General features: G+C 40.9%; 3 protein-coding genes across 4 annotated transcripts in view; 2 read left to right on the forward strand and 1 right to left on the reverse strand.

Annotated features, from left to right (window-relative positions):
* The window catches only part of LOC145442493 (terminal nucleotidyltransferase 4B-like), a 129,722-nt gene that overhangs the window by 30,607 nt on the left and 78,262 nt on the right, over positions 1-20,853 (reverse strand). The gene's annotated exons all lie outside the window — the stretch shown is intronic.
* On the forward strand, positions 9,595-11,572 carry LOC145443189 (tubulin polymerization-promoting protein family member 2-like). The gene is made up of 4 exons (XM_080321179.1): positions 9,595-9,856; positions 10,178-10,325; positions 11,056-11,152; positions 11,259-11,572. Exons 1-4 carry the CDS (start codon positions 9,660-9,662, stop codon positions 11,348-11,350), a joined length of 534 nt encoding a protein of 177 aa, XP_080177305.1. The 5' UTR covers positions 9,595-9,659; the 3' UTR covers positions 11,351-11,572.
* On the forward strand, positions 13,774-20,381 carry LOC145443569 (uncharacterized). 2 transcript variants are annotated; one of them, XM_080321514.1, is made up of 8 exons: positions 13,774-14,510; positions 15,210-15,299; positions 17,056-17,147; positions 17,937-18,041; positions 19,094-19,228; positions 19,291-19,339; positions 19,596-19,722; positions 19,922-20,381. In XM_080321514.1, exons 1-8 carry the CDS (start codon positions 14,435-14,437, stop codon positions 20,085-20,087), a joined length of 840 nt encoding a protein of 279 aa, XP_080177640.1. In that variant the 5' UTR covers positions 13,774-14,434; the 3' UTR covers positions 20,088-20,381. The 2 variants fall into 2 exon arrangements, with proteins under 2 accessions (XP_080177640.1, XP_080177641.1); XM_080321515.1 differs by having other exon boundaries at positions 13,826-14,510; positions 17,056-17,081.

Here is a 20,853-nt window from a genome sequence, read left to right on the forward strand (position 1 = left end):
ACATAAATCGGTAAATGCTTTGTGCGATTCGAAAGGCAACTGAAAATATGGCAGATAGGAGGATATCGAACGACACGCAGTTGCGATCTTTTAAGACTGACATCCACCTCGGCCTAGAGTGCCCGATGTAACAATAATTCTTTTTCGATGTTGATCTTTTTGAATCCACGGCCCTCTCTATAGTTCTTTCTTTGTGAGTGCTTCCTTTTCGTCGGGTCTTTTTCTGGGCTTTTCTAGCGCCGTAATAACGGTAAGGCGGGGCAAGAGGAGCCCAGATGAACCTCCGACGGGAATCGAACCGGATCCGCCAGATTCGTGGGTGCTTATCGTTAACATTGCGCTATCTCCCCCGTGAAATTGCGCACAAGATTTATATTAACCGATATTTTCGAGGAAACATGTGGTCAGATGGCGCGAACAATGTCTTTTTCTTCTCCAGTGTCATGACATCGGGCGGTTACTCGATCTGGTTAGTATTTAGTACATTCAATTGACTTCAGTATCAATCCGTTGCTAAACGCGGTCGGCAATCCAGCGATCGGCCAATAATATTTGATATATAGTCCAATTACGTCACTGTGCTACATGATATCGTCGAGACATCACAATGGTAAAGCGCCCAGCTTCTTGCTCGGTAGGGCGTGGGCTAAATCCCGGCTTTTAAACTGATATTACCGCCTTCCTTAGCTTCTCAAGGCTAGGCCTAGAGTTGACTGATTTATACTTGCTTGGACATTTGACTTGCCAACTTTATAGAGTGCTACTAGTCCTAAGGTGTCTGTGTATACACTGTCCGTTTTGGTTGTCGACCTGACGATTTTTCTTTTGATTTAAAATTAAAGTCACGTCTGGTCAAAACTATCCAGGAATATCCGAAGCAAAGTTACAGCTATATCCGAAACAAAATCTGCAATATAATCCGAATCCTATCCGACTGTCTCAAAATTGTGCCAAATCCGGTCCGAATCATATCCGAATCCGTCAGGTGCTATCAAGACGAAATATCACCGTGCTATCTGTAATCACTACCCCATGCTATCAACGATTACCAGTGAACCCAGCCCTCGGTAAACCCAGCCTTACAAACCCAGCCCTCGGTGAACTCGGCCCTCGGGAACTTTTGTAATTAAGTGTATTAACAAGTATTATTATGAATTATTAAACTAATATTGTTATTATCAACTGATTTGTCGATCTTGTAAGGAGGTCAGGGCATGCGTAGATCACGCAGTCACGGCGTGATCAGATCACGGATTGCGTAGATCACAGATTGCGCGAGCGCCAAGCGCGGGAAAGAACGTCACGTTCACATATCGATCAGACCTCGGTGAACTCAGCCTTACAAACTCGGCCCTCGGTGAACTCAGACCTCGGTGAACCCGGCCCTCAGTGAATTCCGCCCTCGGGAAATTTTGTATTCACCGGCAACCCTAATATCCCCCCTCCCCCAATCCTAATATCCCACCCCGGCAACCCTAATATCCCACCTCCGGCAACCCTAATATCCCACCTCCGGCAACCCTAATATCCCACCTCCGGCAACCCTAATATCGCACCTCCGGCAACCCTAATATCCCACCTCCACCAACCCTAATATCCCACCTCCACCAACCCTAATATCCCACCTCCCCCAACCCAAAGGCCACGAGCTGCAAAGCTGCATTTTTTATTCAAAATTGTTCAGGGACGGAATTCACCGAAACAAACAAGTAGAGTATGTGAGCGTCGCGTTATCTCCCCCGCACGCTTGTGAATACAAAATTTCCCGAGGGCCGAGTTCACCGAGGGCTGGGTTTACCGAGGGCTGGGTTTGTAAGGCTCGGTTTACCGAGGGCTGGGTTTACCGAGGGCTGGGTTCACCGGCAACCCTATCAACATATAGCTCAAACTATTCAAGTATAGCTCGCCGCATATAGCATACCATTCCTTTCAAATCGGTAAAGATATATAATATCCCAAAGCTCAATAACAATTTAAGGACTATTTGACATAGTAGCCAAAGCAAATATTTTCAAATAATGAAACATCAGACTTCATCCTAAAGTCTTCAGGCATGAGCACAAGTTATTTACTGGATTACTATGATGATGGGTAGTGGTGCCGCGTAGTTGATATTTCCGTCATACACGGGGACGGACGGTTTTATTACCGGCATTGCGATGTTTTAACAATGCGTATATTCATGAAGCGCCAGGTCATCTACCATTTGACATTTGTGTATTGCATTTGTCTGCTGAGGCGCCGTATTATCTGCCCGCATCGCCGCGGATTAGGTTCTTGTTAGGATTGGAAGATCGCTATTGTACACAGCTTGTGTGTTTTTTTTTCAGTAACATTCCGCATCCTCCATTTGTTTCTACTTGTCCTGATGCCAGTGTTGGGATGACTCGAGTCATGACTCGAGTCAACTTTTTCGTATGACTTGACTTGACTCGTGACTCGTGGATTGACTCGTGACTCGGACCAAAATTTACGAGTCAATTTCAAGTCATCAATTAAACGGTGTCGATTAAATCTCTATCTTGCATATGTTTGGATTATTCGCGATACGCATGTGTCACTTGTGAGAGCAGCCAGTCATTGACTGATTGTACCTTTCAGTTGCTCCCCTTGTTACATCACAAATAAATTAACCGAAAACGAACTGATGACAGCTTACGTTCATGTGCAATCAGTAGTATAATCTAAGAGCAAACGTATCTCTGTTTCTTAGACGGCTTACATCGTGCAGTGCCCCCCTTAGCCGACCCCCTTGTATGATTTGAATGGATCGAATATAGTTTATGCGTTTATATTCTCACGGATGTGTATATGGGTAGTGTAGGCCCTATTATACCATATCAATAATGTTTCAACTTCTCGAGTATTCGTATTCGATCCTTTATTTTGCCTCACATATTTTATTAGCTGCTCCACGCCCTTTGGCATGTATAGACGTTATACTCGTTTTTGATGCAAGATATATATAACCAATACATCTGTCTTTCACGCAGCTAGCAAAATGTAATGACTTTGAATCATCTCTCATAGTTTGTAAAACCAATTTGACTTGAACTGTGACTTGACTCGTGACTTGACTTGACTCGAGTCACCTCCAAAATACGAGTGACTTGACTTGACTCAAGTCAAAATGTGCAATGACTCGAAATGACTCGTGACTCGAAGGTAGTGACTTGATCCCAACACTGCCTGATGCTACGTTTCATATTTAAATGATAAAACAGTGCGTTGTGAGGAATTAACCGCTTTCGCGAATCCATTGGAAGCTTTTCTGATGAAAAATGTCCGCCGATTTGGGAATAGCCTACGCAGCCAACGATGATGCCATACGGCGCTTGAACATGTTTTCCTTCTTATCAAATTGCTATATATTACAGTTGAAATCGTGAATTCAGGCACCAAACTTTCTCACAGCGAAATTTCCACAATATATTCACGGCCAAACCGTAAAAAAGTCTGTTAACGGCTTGACTCGGAAAACGCTTGCACAAGCGCTGCATTTTGAGATCGACTCCAACCTCAGATCGTCATTGAATCAGTGTTGGGATCAAGTCACTACCTTCGAGTCTCGAGTCATTTCGAGTCATTGCACATTTTGACTAGAGTCAAGTCAAGTCAATCAATTTTCAAATGTGACTCGAGTCAAGTCAAGTCACTCCATTTTTGCAGGTGACTCGAGTCAAGTCGAGTCAAGTCAAGTCAAGTCACGAGTCAAGTCACATTTCAAGTCAAGTTGCCTTTTGGAAGTATGTATGAGGCATGATTACGTCATTGCAATTTGCTCTGTCTGAAATACAGTTTGAGTGGTCATTAATTTCGAACCGATGAACGAATATAGAGTTAAAGGCGCTTTATCACTCACATATACGTAGAACTGTTAATCTACGTAAGTGCCTAGCCACAGTTTACAGTTACCAGCCAAAATAGAGAATAGAGAAACGAACTGATAATAAGCAATACATTACCCATTTACAAATAGATATGATACAATTCGAGCTTCCGCCAATGGTTGATGACTGTATAAACTATATTCGAATTCAATTTCAATAAAACAATAGGTCTATTGGTTAAGGTAAAAACAGAGAACGGAATTAGACATTTTGCTACTTTATCACTTTACTACCAGAGTTACGACAACGTAAGCTGTAAGCATCGATCACACTTCGTTTAAGGTCAATTTATTTGTGAGGGAACAATCCAGCCTCAGTGAAACGCACGATCATTGAATGATTTGTCGCTCTCACGGGTTACACCAGCGTTTCGCGAACAATCCGAACATATGCAAGATACAGTGATTGTTATCGACACCGATTACTTGATGACTTGAAATTGACTCGTGAATTTTGCTGCGAGTCACGAGTCAATCCACATTTCTGATACTCCTAGTCAAGTCAAGTCAAGTCAAGTCATTTTAGCAAAGTGAATCGAGTCAAGTCAAGTCATGCGAAAAAGGTGACTCGAGTCTGACTTGAGTCAAGTCATGACTCGAGTCATCCCAACGCTGCATTGAATACCATATAACTACAAAAGTACAACTACAGTCGAGCTCAAGTCGTTCTCTCGCTTCGTTTTCTGAATACCGATTCTTACGCAATGTTGAGGTTGTAAGGAGTAAGGTGAGGACGAGTCATGTGAATATGGTATAGGCCTATACGCTTGTAAGACACTCTGCTAGGTGCGTAAATCAAGTAGCAGAACGGATATCGAACAGCTGCTGGTAGACCGGTACAGATTCAGAATCTCATGTTTGTAACACTGATTACCCGAAATACTTTTCGGATTATTCAGATTCGGCTTCGCCCTTGCATGTAGGGATTGTGACTTGCGACATTCGGATTCAGTGAAATGAAAGTTTTACGACAAATTTGTGATATTACTGTTGTAACGCTGTCCATTTACCGGTAGCGAAAAGGGTATATGTAACTGTGTAATGTGTATTCATTCACATCAAAAGATGGCACACGATGGTACACGGGTGGCAATACACACTTCTTCACAAGAGTGGCCCAGTGGTTCTCAACCTTTTTGTCTTCGCGGACCCCTTTCGGACAGTCACGGATCCCCGCGGACCCCCACGAAGTTTCAGTTCAAATTTAGCTCAATCATCGTGCAATCGTCGTCCATCTTGTGCAAATGATAACTGTAGTGATAAACAGCAACAAAATGAATTTTCTTGAAAATAAGATTATACTGTTCATATAGCACTTCTATTTCTTCCAAACGAATTCCGCAACTGCATTTCTTGAAATACATGGTCGTGTCTTGAAAATTCGCGCATTGGATATGATATTGACGAGTGACAAAAATCTGCATTTCCACAAATAGAGGTGCGGTGGCGAATGTATTAATAACGAGTCACGTTTCGGACGACACATTTGGGTATTATCGCAACAAATATGTCACCAAAGTTGACAAACAATTTTTTCAATGAATTGAACATATATATCGTCAAGCTTGGTTATTTCTGTCTCGCAGCTTATCTTGAAGTAATTATGGAAAAATGGTTATATTATCACAGTCACCGGAGAAAATGGATTTTTGTAAACATTTCGAAGTCACGGTGATTGACCTCACTCATCCAACTTTTTTTCACAATCCCCAACAAACATCCCTTAACATCTCTAAACATCTCTATCGGCAATTTAGCAATTACAATGAGTGTGCACAGTAGGATATTTTATCTCAGACTGTCATTCTGTTGATGTGAGCTCTGGAGTTTTATTAGTAATGAAGCGAAACTGCCTCGTGATTTTCCGAATTTAGAAAATGCAAATTAGGTTATCAACTATTTTGAGGCTTCGCGGACCCCCGAAAATGATTCGTGGACCCCAGGTTGAGAACCACTCGTGTATCATTTAACGCGGTTTTTGGGTTCAAGAGTTATCTTCCGACGCCTATTAATTTTCAGTAATTTTGTTTGGGGGGGAGGGGGAGGCTGACGAAGTGCTGTTTCGTTCCATCCAACGGGTATACGCCCGAAGATGTTTAATTATTATTGAGGGGCCCTACCTTTTCAAACACACCTCCCTCGGCTCTACCTGTAAAACTGATTACGTAAGCAGAGAGAGGAGAAAAATTGATGGCAACATATATGCAATTCCCGATTATATTGACCGATTTAATCATGAATTACAGAAAATTTTCGCACCTCGCGCTGATCGCGCGTCTAGGCGATAAAACCCAACTTACTAAACCGCCCCAAAAGCAGCATAATTGGTAGTCCTATGCTATAGCTCACGACCGAAGCGTCCGAATAGTTTGGTAGGTCTGGTCTTTATCGAAAGATAGTGTCGCACTGATTCCAAATATACAAACTGAAATCTCGTCAGGGCAAAAAAACTACTCCGAAATAGCCACCAAAGGTCGATTGTTCTGAACAATGGGAGCGCAGCAACACAAAGATCATCATAACGATGGCCAATGGCGTCAAGCGATTGATCGGAACAATGCCAATTTTCATATTTGATGACTATTTTGGGTCCGTTTCACTGCCCTGGTATTCGACCGTACTCTGAAATTCTAAATTTGACCCTGACACCGAAAAAGGTTGGGAACCACTGGTGTAGAATACACAATTTTCGCTAAGAGTGCCGTCATCTTTGTCGAAAATGACACATCCGATTATATTATCAACATACTGTCTGCAATTTTCGTGAAGTCACAACATCGTATAGTACGGAGTCAGAGAACTATAATCTATGCGATTGCTATACAATACTGCTACACATCCATTTCTTATTGTTTACAAGGGTTACCATCTTTTGGAAATCTAAAAAGAGGACACTTTTTCAAAATTTTCAGACTTACAATACTGGAGTAAAATCAGGAAAAATGGTAAATTTTTCCCGACTTTGTGGTTGGTTGTCTAAAAAAAAAAATTCCGGCTCAACTCCCTAATACAGTTTTTCTTTCACATAATCCGTTGATTGATTAAAAAAAGGTCATCTTTCCTGCTCAACTCCCGAAATAGCCGCCGGAGCGTTACTCCAGTGCTGATTTACCGTGTCTCAGTCGAATTTTACCCTATATTGAACCAAAATTCTCAAAAAAGGGGACAAAATCTCAAAAAAGAGGACATTTGGGCGTCCTCCGATGACATTTGCAAAAATGTCAAAAAAGGGGACAAATTCGCTTAAAAGAGGACGCATGGTAACGTACCCTATTGTTTACAAGTGTCCAGGTGCAACATTTCTACAGTTTATTTCATGCCCAAGCATAGCAACGGTTGTTGAGTTGCTCAAATAAAATGCTCTGAAGTTTTGGAAATGAGTATTAAGCTAGATCCTGTATATTTTGAATATCGCGGAACATATCAGTGCTGGTGATCAGTTTTATCGGCATCGGTTCAGAAATCTTCTGGCTCTAGTCGTGATTGTGTCTAGTTTGATTAATAGATCCCAATCCTAACACTATTGAATCGACACGAATAGCTAGTTGTTATCTGATTATAGTCGAGGTCTGGAGGTTAGCTTGACCGATCGTCCCACGCTTATAATTAAGAATGACGTCGTAGTTAAAATTATCGAGTGGCATTGTAACGCTGTTCCATTGTCAGTACACAATAGCGCGAAGATTTGAGCGCGTGCTTTGTGTAGGTTACGAGAGGATGTTCCACGAAAAGCTTGTTTCTCGGAATGCGACTGGTCAGTATTTCTAGGATTAGCGGCGTCGTTCCGAGAACGAACGTTCTGGAAGTAATTCTTGTTTGAATCGATGGTGTCAGCAGTATTTTTGCATCGGAATGAAGAAACACAACACTTATTTTATGGAGAATATCTTTTGATCTCGAGCGTATATATGTGCAACTGTCGAGGGCCGATGGACAGTGAGCACAATGATTTGAGTACTCGGATCTGAACTAAGTGTTAATTCCAATTATTCGAGTTCTTGGGTCAAGTAGTGAGAGATAATTTCTTCGAGTACTGAAATGATACCGTCAATTTCCATTGCGGAAGTCTTAAAACAGGGGCGGCCAACCCGTGGCCCGCGAGAAGGTTTTGATGGGCCCGCAAGAGTCCTCGAAATTAGTTGTATGTTTCGAAATTAGTTGTATGTTATCATCACAAACTAAATTACCCAGGCAGTTTTTGTGATCTTGCGAGGCCAACCAAAATTTTGATGAACCTGGCCGGGAAATTTGGGGAGTTATTGATTAAAATATCCGTTTCGGCGCATTGGCGAAGCCACGGGCTAGCCACATTTTCCTAGATCTTTGTATATGACCACTAAGTAATAACAGCATATAAGATGTCACGGTTCCAATATATACCTTTTATGCCACCGCAAAGAATATAATGCCTGTTATCTATCACATTAAAGATACTTTGGTATTATTTCGACCCTATACCGATTTCATTGCACTTTGTGACAATGTTGTAGGAGGATGGTGACTTCGGAAATGTGTTAATTCCAGTAACGTCTGTAGCTTTGTACTATGTTTCGTATGCAATCAAGGTTTTATAAGGCTTCCCAGTAAAAAATAGTATCAAACCATAACTCTCGTTAACAAAATAACCTTTCAGCGGCGAGTAGCATATAATATATATAATACTCGAAAAAATCGTATTTTGCTACTCGACTCGAATCACTAAAATAATTACTCGATTCAGATTCGAGTACTCGAATCATTGTGCCCAGCCTTAATTGCAACATGCGAAGCTTGTAAAGCAAAGGTACGCACGTTGTGTTAAGAGCATTGTCACAAAGAGCAGAGGTGTGGTAGAGGTAGACCGAATACCAAATATCTTTCAGGTTTTTGTAGAACCGGCATTATATATCCATCGAGGTCGCATAAAATGTACATATTCCATTCTTACGGTGTCAACAGATACTCGATTTTAACCCTAATACTCGATTCAGAATCGGATCGTCGGGTAATCGATTTTGCCAAGCCTTAGTCGTGAGGCTACGAAGAATTTGAGTGATGGCAATTGGCATAATATATCGCTGAGTCTAACAAACTATAGGGTTGGGCTTTTTCGCGATAGAAATGTTATAATGACAGTGACGCGGGGCAAAACCAACAACCGATGCTTTGTAAAGAATATTTGATCGATTTTTATTGACGCTGACAACATTGTACGTTCTGCGAATGGACTTCGTGCTATAGTCTCTGTAGCTGTTACTCGCCTAGAAGGTTTCGTGAACAGAGTAATCAATATAGGTTTCGTCTTGCTGCATAATCTTTGCTATATTTTCCTCTATTCAGGTGGTGTTGTTCGTTAATATTTAATGCAGCTTGAGGTAAATTAGGTGTTTTTGGGAACACTGTTCGTTTGCTATCAATAGTCGAGTGCAAACATAATTGTCATGGTAACGGCTTTCCGGTTGTTTCAGCTTGGAAGCTATCATGCGACTGAGCGTTAGACCGGTGTTTCTTAACCGGGGCTGAAGGTCAGCACACGCACCATACTCATACTGATTTGTAGTTAATGTTCATTAGTTCAGTTTATTATTAAATTGTTATCTAATCAATACACCACAAGATTGCGATACAATGAAAAGACAGGAAGGTGTTGAAACGACTTGGTGTAGTCTCTGAAGAAATCAGACACTCACCTATGGGCCTTGGCGATGTAAAGAGGAGGCTTGCACACTAAGCATATTGAAATGCTACTATCTTTTTCAGAAAATCTTTTACTGTATAATAATCCGAAATCATGGGTGACATAGACGGAGTTGACATGAAGGAGCTTGAGCAAAGCTTTCAGCAGTTTGCCGCCCACGGCAAGCCGGGAGCCGGCAAGAAAGTGGAGATGGACGGGAAGAATTTCTCGAAGTGCTGCAAAGACTGCAAAGTGATGGATGGCAAGAAGGTGACATCGACAGACGTCGACATCATGTTCAGTAAAGTCAAGTGAGTAGCGTCTGTCCATCCCGCCTGTTTACCCATATTATTATCATTTCTTAGGGCTATTTGCAGATATAATGGTATTATAACGTTTTTCACGTCGATCTAACATATTAAAAAGCTACGTATCGTAATATTGGTGGATCTGTAAGTATAACATGTAAGTCGATTGTTAAATTATTAGCCTCTGGGTGGCGTCGTCGGCACTCCCTCTGATCATATGGTATTTTGTTTAACATCATCATCATCATTGGCATATACGATCAGCATCCCGTCTTGTTAAAACGGCAATTGAGTCTGCGGTTCAGATGCAATTTTTTTCTGCAGGGCGAAAAGTGCTCGCGTGATCACCTTCGAACAGTTCAAAGCTGCTCTGACTGAACTCGCCGAAAAGAGGTTTAAAGGCGACCCGGCCAAAGTGCAGAACACCATGAATTTGGTGTCTGGAAAAGGGCCGCAAAATACAGGAGTCACGGTGAGTTCTTGACGTCACGATTGGGTTAGAAAAGAGATAGAGAATGTTCATCTGTCGATCTTGCAAATCAAGAACATAAACATAAACATAAACATAAACATAAACATAACATAAAAGTGCAGTTGAGAGAAATGCGATATACAGATAAGCATATATGAGAGGCTCGATTAACAGATTCATAAAAGACAAAGCCACCCAGGACATGAGTACCCTGCTTACACAGCACACACACACACAGAAGTCATTATCGTCAAGTAGAAGTACCTCTGCAGTTTGCTGAAAAATAGTTATGTTTATTCATAAAGAATTATTTTATAGTTTGAAAATCAGAGGTGGTCGAAGTAGTCATCGTTGCAGGCTTAAGTAGAAGTAGAAGTAAAGTCGTAAATTTCTACTCAGACACAAGTAAAAGTAGTGATTTCCAAGTAAGTAAATAAGAAGTATTCTAGACCTAAAAATGAAAGCTGGTAAGTAGAAGTAGGAGTACTGTAGTCCCAGTTTTACCCAAAAAATGAAAACTGTCAAGTAAAAAGTAGTTTAAAACCACAACTATTCGATCAAGTAGTGCAACTGCGGGCAAAGGATATTTGGAGCATTCCGAAAAGCATAAAATGGCTGAAAAATTTAACGTGAATCACTAATCATTTCACGTGTTGCTATTACAGTTGATATATAAACACGTTCTATTTTGACAAGCCGTCGCTATCACTAATGTAAATTTTTGCGACAGAAAACCTCGAAGACCGGTGGCGTTGCAAAGATGACAGACACGTCGCAATACACGGGAGCTCACAAAGAACGGTTCGACGATTCCGGGAAAGGCAAAGGTACGAGAAATCCAACTTTTAAATATTCATAAATCAAAATGTAGCAAAAAATATCTGCAAAACATTGTAAATTGCATGAAATCCGACATCAAACGTATACTTTCAGGCATCGCTGGTCGAGAAGAACTGTCCGACAATTCCGGCTTTGTCGGAAACTACAAAGGCCAAGGCACCTACGACAAGAAAGTCGGGAAATGAGCTCTGGTTTTGTAGAAAAACTGGAATTAGTTCTCAATGTATCGATGTTGTGAAGTTTATATAGATGCAATCGTTGTCTATAGAAATCGTATATTATATTCTGTACACTGTTGACGATTAGACGTATTGCTCTACGCGTCGAAATTACAGAAGAAATCGACCGCTGACCAGCCAGTATTGTAGTGCTTTTGAAATATTACAATAAACAGTTGACTATCATTATTACCGGGTTGGTGTGAAGACTGAGGGAGGTTTGAGACATAGACTTGCGCAAACTACTGGGTTTTCAAAATGCGCAACTGGAACAACTCACCGTTTCAAAATCCGCGGCTAGAACTATAGAACTTTTAGTCAAAAACCATCAGCTCGTTGACCGTCGACTAACTATATTGATACCGTAGTAGATATTGATACCGTAGTTTGTACTAGTCTGGCTTGGAAGCAGAGAGTGTATGGCCGTTCGCTAGTTGATGCTATACCAAACTGTCAAAAGAGGATGGCTGCTAACCTCCAGGTTTGACTGAATCGAGAGAGTAGCAAGTTGGCTCCAGTCTCGACCTGTAAAGTTTCTATGCGTCGAAGGTTTATGATGGGCTTCTCATCGCCTACCTCACTAAAAAGCCCAGGTAATGGTGGAGCCAGCAGCAAAGACAAAGATCGGGTTGCACGCTGTTTCGACACCCCGATGTATATGAGTGCCGATTTAGCTGGCGTCGAATCCTGTCTGCTCAGCTGAATCTGCTCTTGGATTCGCGAACCTTTCATATCAGTCTTGTATTCAAATATAACACAACCAAGCACTCCTAATAGAACAAGGCTTTGGTTGAAACACGAAGATGCATGATCGAGATTCGCAATAGTGTTCGCTCGTCCGTTGCTCGATGGCAACGAGGAAAATATAAAGGCAAGCGACTAGGAAAGTAGAACAGTAATAATCAAATAATCAGGATTAAAATCAGACAATTAATGATTAGAAAAGCGAGATAGAAATAAAGGACAGTTGAATTGGAAACTGATTCCTCTAAAAATATCAAATACAGAACAAATAAAACATGCGCAATCGTCAAACGAGAGATTGTGATGTTGGAAGCGCGAGAGTGTTGAAGTCGTCCGGATGATTACGAAGTCATTGTTGTGGAGCACATGACCGCAATAGGAGATAAGCACCAAACAACTCAATCGAGAGACAATGCCGATTCGACTGATATATTACGACGAAGGTGAAAGGCTAATGCTTGACACATCCGGAAGTGTAAAAACCACATCATGTGAGTCGCTTTTGCTCAAAAGTCGCAATATTGTTTTTACTATTCATCACAATAGAACTCCACATTATGACGCAAATCGCCGAGTGAATGTACTGTAAATTGTTGTATAAATTTGTGACGCAAAATACTAATAGTAATGGCGAGTGGATGTTTCTGTCCGTGAATAGGTTTTGCCAACAAAAAATCCAATTCTAGACTTGAAAACGAACATGACGTCAACGGTGAGTATCGAGCTCTTTAGCGCCCACTAACGGATTTGGAAATGACATTTGCTACGAAGACGGTCGACACAACATCGACTCAAAACTTTCGAAACAAGAACCACAACTAGAAGTGTCTTAAATACTAAAACACAACTAAATTTCAAAGTAGGCCTGCCCATTCATTTTTAGTTTAGCGCAATCGGGTCGGATTTCGCGTTAACATCACAACGAGTTTGTTATGGAACAGGATGAGCGTCGGAGCGGATTCGGAGTTTACTACATATATTTTTTCGGAGAATTTTGGAGTATTGCAACTTTTGTCTCCGATTTCTTTGGATAGGTCTGACCAGAATACACTATTCAATATGATTACAAACCAAAACACAGACAGTTGACACCCTGCAAAGTTGTAATATGACGTTTAACATGCAAAAATGATTGCCAAGTGCATAAAAATCAGCCATCTGCACTGCAATTGGGGACTGGAGAGTAGACAATACTATAAGGCCAACCGTATTATCACATTTATTTAGTAAAACACATGACCAAGTGTACCATGCTTGTCACTCTAATGATATGGTTAAAATAGTATGATTGGCCACGAGCTATCTCAACCTAGTGATCTAGCGAGGCGTTTTCGTTGAGCATTGTCTGTAGTTGATTATGTTTCGGATACTTGACGAGATTCGTCGGAGTATCTCAGAGTCTGGGCTTGAGCTTTCCGGAGTCGGAGGGAGTTTTCCTCAGACACTCGAGCTGTCGGAGGGATTCAGAGTCTCGAAAAGCACTATCCGCTCGTCACTGCTATGAAAGAGGTTTTGACCCCAGACAACTACCCCCATCACTTGTTCGTAGACGAAGTTGTAGTTCTAGTCGCGGGTTTTGAAAAGGGATCAGATCTCGTTCTGGTTCTAGTTGCGAGTTAGAAATATCTAGTAGCGGAACAACTAAAAAACACGTGCCGTCGTTTGGCGTGAATCGTGATACCGGCGTTCTGTCGCTAGTTTTAAAAAGTGAGTTTAGCACCATGGTCTACAGTTCTAGTTCTAATTGCGCATTTGAAAATCTGGTAGTTTGTACAAGTCTCCCTGCAGCGGAACGCAAATAAAATTAATCCCAACTGTTTGCTGACAAGACCCGAGATCGATTGTCGCGCGGGCAATCAAATGGTTGTTAGCGGACAAACCACACAAAACTTTTACGAGTTTGCATTCGCGTCGAAGCACTGCGCCTTTAAGAATATCGGAGATGCTCGGTTGTGTGTTTCAAAGTCGTATTTGGTTCAAAACTATTGATTTATTTCCGCCAATCTGTTTGTTCGGCGAATTGTGGCCAACAAATCATGTCGGACCCTAAATTTCAGCGGCTTGATGGTTTTATGTCTTTGATTTTTCCGCGATATTGTAACAGGGCTGAGTTCAGTTGCCAAGCCGACTCGGGATAAGCCGCAATCTGCTTTCACTTGTCTGAGCCATTGTCGCATCGCAGCTGGACTCGATTATGACGCAGTCTTAGGCAGAGTTACGCTGAAAAGCGTAAAAAAAAACAGAGTTGAGATTTTGAAAGATTTTGTTCGACGTTTAGAAACGTAGTGTTGGTAGTTTGAGGTAAAAATGGATGGAAATGACTTGATTCAAACTCGACGGAGACGAGGAACGACCAATCTCAGGACGACATTTGACGTTCCGGGTAATTATATATATATATTATTAGTACATTTTATAGTCGACTCCGCTTAATTCAGACACTTCGATTCCGTGCACTTTTGTCCGTATTATGCGGGAAATCGATTTTTCATTTCATGGTCATGCGTAAAGGCACACAGCGCATTACAAATGCTGTAGGCTACCGTTGAATTAATTGCAGCTGCGCTATATAGCCTACTGCAGTAATTGGCACATATCGCATAAAACGCACAAGACTTATCCTTGTACTTTCAGGTTATAGTTATACAGTATTTTCGATACCAAATCATTCAACAAATACCGTATTACTTTGTAACACGCGCATAACGCTCAAATAGTACTTTTTGATCACCACCAATGCAACTAACTGTCAAGGAAGCGTCCTTACTTTTTCTTCGTTCACTGTAGTAGGCAATTTCACCTTTTCTGCTAAACTTTTTCTTACCCATCTATACCAGAATACTAGATGCACACAATTGAACCAAATTAAAAAAAATTCACCAAATACTTGTGCAACACACAAATGTATAGGGCTAAAATTATACAGTACCAAGCCATGCAGCAAAGGGTTGAAACGGTATTTTCACTTGATGAAAGTGCAGTAGGAATTAAAAGCAAAATGCTTTAGCCGGGCAGAAAGTTCTTTAGCGGATTCGACTGTAGTTATTTCAATATTTACTTTATACTTTTATATTCAACGCAGATGACATTGAAGAAAAACCGGCCGTCAACGACGACGTTATCAGTCGCAGACGGCACACGACAATCCACAAACCAGGACTCGACAGAGTTGGTCAGATTCCATTCTGTGTACCTCTTATTTACATGTCCTCGACATAATTTGGAGTATGATTAAAAGACTATACTCTAAGTCGTTTCGACCTTTTGAACTGATTAAATACTAAAATAAATAAATGAATTTTATCAAATCGAAACACATTCACCCGTTTACACTTGTGATACAATCCAATGTGTGCTATTCATAGTTTAATCATTCATATTTTCAGTGTTTGGGATATTTATTAGGATCTCGAAGACCTTGGGGATGGTGTGAACCTCTGAAAGGTTCAGGTTCGTGTGAACGCGAACCTTTTTGAAAGGTTCTGTGTGAACACGAACGTGAACCTCGTGACGTCATATTGCTTATTGCAACCCTATCCTATATTCAAATACCACTATTGCGTTTTAGTTTGTAATCCCAATTTTATGTGGTACGGCCCGCAAATGGATTCAAATGTTGAATGCGGCCCGCTGGCTCAAAAGTTTGCCCACCCCTGATTTAGGGTATCCTAATTGAGGGTGAAACCAGACAACCTATATTGCATCTAAGTCTGCCTTAGGCATTGCATTTCGACAGCTATTAACAACAGCTATACTGTTAGAATTTTTTTTAGTAAATTTACTGCCCACTGCGAGGCAGCAGTTTTACTTACTCTTGTAACGCTGATACTAAAAATTAGTAATATTTTTACCATAATTTCAGTAAATATACCGACTCAGGAGAGGCAGCAGTTTTACTTGCTCTTGTAACTGTGATACTAAAAATTAGTAATATTTTTACTCTTTCTAGTAAATTACTAGCAAAACTAGCACTCAATTCACAGCCCTGTCTGTTGTCTATAAAAGTATTTATTGATTTCTTCTATATGCATGGAGGTTTTCTAACACTTCACACCTCCATGGAATTTATTGAATCAAATGTTGCAGCATGGTATGGTATACCCAGCGCACCGAGCTTTGGGCTACTGCCAAAGCTATGAAGTGATGAATGACTTTCACGTGGGAATAGCTCTAAATCTTCAAAGAATATCAAACATTTGCTCAAATGAAGTTGAAATCAGCCTGTTGAACGCGACTGCTGGAGTTTGAATTTGGCAAGCTTTCTTGAATACGAAATAAGTCTATCTTCAACAATCGATCGACGAGAATGTTTGTGAAACACATGTTTAGTCAGAATTCATACAGACTTTGACAATTTCTCGCGCCCCCCCCTCAGAGCCTCCCGTGGACAGCCGCGATAGCTTGTAGATAGTAATTGTATTAACTGAATTACCAAAGGCAAACTTAGTCCGACGCACGCCCGCCGCCGCTTTCCACGTTCTGCGGTGCTCGCACCAGTGTCTCTCGCAGGTTACGGTGCACATACAACGCATGCAAACCACAGATGTTTTGATCAGAGAGACATAGGCCTACTCAAACAAATGAATGAATTTCATCAATTCAAATTTCATTCATTCGTTTACACTTCTAAAACAATCCCACGTGACTTCACACAAAGAATGTTATTCCTTTCATAGTTATATCCAAGGCTAATTCATCTGTTCATTTCAATGTTTTGGAATCAATTTTTATTAAAATCATGAAACCCGACTTATGTAAATGATATTCCTTGAACGCTCTGTCTGTCTATATTTCTTGATCATAAAAACTCCACGAATGCTCGAGTCTCCTTAGGATAGAGCGACGTATATTATTGTATCGCAATCTTGTGGTGCTTTTGATCTTATAAAAATTTCAATAAAATGACTGACTGACGTATCGCATTTCAGGTCTGCTGCCGGTCACGAATCAAACTGTAAGTGGAAAGGTTTACAAAACGAATAACGCACCAAGAGCTATTGTAAAGACTCGCACTTTTTCGGTGACTCGACTTGAATCGAGTCATTTTCTTAAATATGAAAAATGACTCGGCTTGAGTGGATTTGTGTACTGACTCGAGTTGTACTCGAGTAATTGCGCATGACTATCGAGACAAATAGGACCTTAAATAGTCCTTTATATCTTTTTAAACGGACTTATTGAGAGTAGAAGTGGTCAAAGTACTCATCGTCAGTGTTCCAGTAGACGAAGAAGTAATTACTGTACGCGTTGATTTACACTAAATGACAATTAGCAGTAGCGATTTCCAGGTAAAAAAGAAAGTATTATAGCGGCCTATAATTTTGCCTAAATACTGAAGTAGAAGTAGTTTAAAGTCATAACCTCTTGAGGAAGTAGTCCGAGAAGTCGAAACTTATTAGAGTAATTTGAAAAAGTAGAAGTACGCTATACTTCTTTCTTGGCCATCTCTGGTTGAGAATCCGACGTATGAGTTGAGTCTATAAGAAAAGAGATTCGTTTCATCCATGCACAGTTGAACACGACTTTGACACGACCCTTTGCCCCCTAACTTGACTCGGAGGTGAATTGAAAGTGACTAGACTTGACTCGAGTCAAAACTATAAATGTAAGATTAACTTGTGACTCGGAACCTTGTGACATAGCTAGGTTACAACTCTGAATTCTATCCATTAATTATGGCGAAGTGGATGTGAAGGGGTTGTATTGGGGTGGAAAGCAAAGAAAAAAACAGTAGTGAGTTGGGTGTGAACAGAATTGGAAAATATTTTGTTATATAGTATCAAGGACCTCACGTCTTACACTATTACAGGGACGACGGTTCTCTATGATGCCTCCAATGGAAGCCGCGAGAAGACTGTCTGTCGGAATTACAGACGCGCAAAGAGCAAAACTTCACTTGCCTAGATATTCAAAGGTTATTGCCAACCGCGGCTCCAGTCAGATCCACGTGTCCTTTTCAGACTTGTACAAACTAATAAACTTTCAAAATGCACAACTAAAACTTCTGACTTTCCCAAGCTCTCAGCTATCCATAGAACTAATAAGGACAACAGCAAAGCAAAGCAGTCATAGGGTTGCATTTAAAACAAAAATCAATTTAGAACAAACATGTTTAAAACGAGGCCCTTGTTTAAGACAGGTTTTTCGTTTTTTTAAGCCATGCCGTCACGAATATTCAGTGGTGACGTCATAGTGGATCGACATTCACAATTGAAAATATAGGGTAAATATATAGCTCCTTTGACGAAATATATACTATAGCTGTTAAACCGACTATTGTGAGGTTTCCAACCATCAAATATCGTATATACGTCGATTTTATAGGGTGGTAATTTTCCGTAGGCTCATACAACTACTCCAAGTCGTTTCGACACCTTCCTATCTTTTCATTGTATCGCAATTTTGTGGTGTATTGAACTGATAAAAATTGCTATTAAACCGACGAACCGAACATCATATTATTTTTGAAATTATTTACACAATTATGGCATAATTATACAAATTGAATTTTTTTTTTGAAAAGGCATCTGTTTAGAACACTGTTTAAAACATGTGTTATACATTTGTTTTGAATGCAACCCTATTCATTATTATTTTATCGAAATCGAATCCCTACCTGAAAGTATACAAGAATTATTGACCCTCAAAACCCACCCCTGGCTACCCCACTATTAGTAGTGATGACCCTGATCTACCAATGGCTACAAGAACATCACACAACCGGCATGACGATTCATGCCAAGCGGCCACACGTTTTGTAGTTGTTCCAAGTTCGGAAACTATTTTTAATGCCCAACTACAACTACAACTATAGTAGGCTACTATTCGTAATCTGCAACTATAGATAGAACTACTCAAGAGACCAGTAGCTACAGTAGACCGGCAACTAACTGGATTGGTACTTTGTAGAAGTCTGATCCAGTGACGCATTTGCTTTGGGGGTAACCGAGTCGGCATTTTTCGTAGGTTTTCGGATTTGCGACATTCACCGGGCTTCCGATGATGGATTACTGCGATCCGGTGATCGGCTACGAGAACACGTACCGAATGGAGCCGGATAACCGGTTCGACACTCGTAAAGTGAAGCAAGTCGTAGAAAAAGTGAACTCGACACTTGTCCGTGTGAAGTCATCACCCCCTCACTGCTCTACTCGTAATTTCAGATCATCGACGACCTCTTATATTGGGATGACGACGTTTTGATCGACGAAAGTGAGTAAATTACACGATTCAAAGGGAGAAATGTCACACATTTTTATCGCTTGTTATCTTCTATTACTTTTCACTCAGTGTGCAGGCCTCCACTTTACATCGTCTAGGGCTCAAAACCCAGGTGGTGTCTGGTTTCAAAGAATACTCCGAGTCGTTTCGACACCTTCCTTTTTTTCGTTGTATCGGAATCTTGTGGTGTTTTTGAAAGGATAACATTATTAACAATAAACTCAACCCAAATTCTATTCCGTTTCAGATGAAAAGCCAGAAAACGCAAAACATTCAGAGAAATACGAATCTCAGAAGCACAAAAGAAGGGAGGAATTAATCAAGAAAATGGTGGAAGAAGTTAAAGACGAACTCAAGGAGCTCGATTATTCTAGGTGAAGTCTACTCGTATTTTGTAGTCTCCTATAAGTCTTAATCTTCCTTGATAAGACTTTTCTTCCAGTGCATAGGCCTCTTCTCTACATCGTTTATGCGGTGCCCACGTTTGGATACCTTTCTATCCTCTCATTATATTGCAATCTTGTGGTGTTTTAAAAGGATAACATGATTAGCAATAAACTCATCTCATCTCAGGTACAAATACGTGGTGAACGCCATGATTGGCGAAGTGAAAGGGCAAGGGATGCGTGTCGCGAGCAGATGTCTCTGGGATTCAACAAAAGACAGATTCGTTTGCGTCGAGAAGAAAGGACGAGACGGATACGTTGTCGTGATCGTCCATGCTGTTTATTTCGAATGACACTTAAGCCGTGGAACATTCATCGCCATTCACAAATCAATCAACTCTGCATTTCTGCCATGTTATCATTGAACTCTCCTCGCGAAGTGTCAGCAAGAGAGATTGTCGATCACATCTCCACTAGAGATGTACGGATCCAATCCTGTTCGATAGAATGGAATCTGGGGATAGACTCTGCCTTCAAGATTCCAAAAAATCCTGTTCAAGGCCCTTGTCGGCAATATTTTTTCACTCCTGTAGCTTCCCTTTTTCTGATATTTCTCGTCCAATTCTTTTATATACCGCTGATTGGCACTCCAGTCGCTTCAACTTAGTAATATCCAAGAATTGCAGCTACCGCTCACAGCAAACCATACCAAGAACAAAATTCCAAAAAGCGCGTGGCCCGTCACACCAAAATTTTTAGCCGAAAAGTATCAAACATGGGGACTGGAGAGCTTGGGTTTTCACACTCCGCAATGCGGTCAAGTTTTCTATTTAGAAATTACAGTTCAAAGCTGAGAGTAGCTGAGTCCCAGCTCATACAAAACACATGGGGAACGAACAGAAAGTCACTTTCGTGGACTGGAAATTTAGAATCCTGTCCTGATCCGACATTCGTGGAACATCGTGAGTCCGGACCCAATGCAGTTTAAGTTACTTGCCGGATTCCGTACATCGCTAGCCTCCACACAGATCACTGTCTCTCTATAAGCATCACCCGAAATTAAGATTTATTCTCTATTTTTCATCACCACTGTCAGCAATACTAAACAACTGTGAACTC

This window comes from Botryllus schlosseri, chromosome 7 (genome assembly GCF_051294905.1).
Source record: "Botryllus schlosseri isolate E-star chromosome 7, Bs_hap1, whole genome shotgun sequence".
Lineage (NCBI taxonomy): Eukaryota > Metazoa > Chordata > Ascidiacea > Stolidobranchia > Styelidae > Botryllus > Botryllus schlosseri.

Excerpts from the sequence above, each read along its gene's own strand:
- LOC145443569 (XM_080321514.1), top strand. The coding sequence starts at position 14,435 with ATGGATGGAAATGACTTGATTCAAACTCGACGGAGACGAGGAACGACC. Across the intron at positions 15,300-17,055 it reads ACCAGGACTCGACAGAGTTG|GTCTGCTGCCGGTCACGAAT; the intron begins GTCAGATTCCAT and ends ATCGCATTTCAG. Across the intron at positions 18,042-19,093 it reads ACTTGCCTAGATATTCAAAG|GTTTTCGGATTTGCGACATT; the intron begins GTTATTGCCAAC and ends CATTTTTCGTAG.
- LOC145443189 (XM_080321179.1), top strand. The coding sequence starts at position 9,660 with ATGGGTGACATAGACGGAGTTGACATGAAGGAGCTTGAGCAAAGCTTT. Across the intron at positions 9,857-10,177 it reads ATCATGTTCAGTAAAGTCAA|GGCGAAAAGTGCTCGCGTGA; the intron begins GTGAGTAGCGTC and ends TTTTTTCTGCAG. Across the intron at positions 10,326-11,055 it reads CGCAAAATACAGGAGTCACG|AAAACCTCGAAGACCGGTGG; the intron begins GTGAGTTCTTGA and ends TTTTTGCGACAG.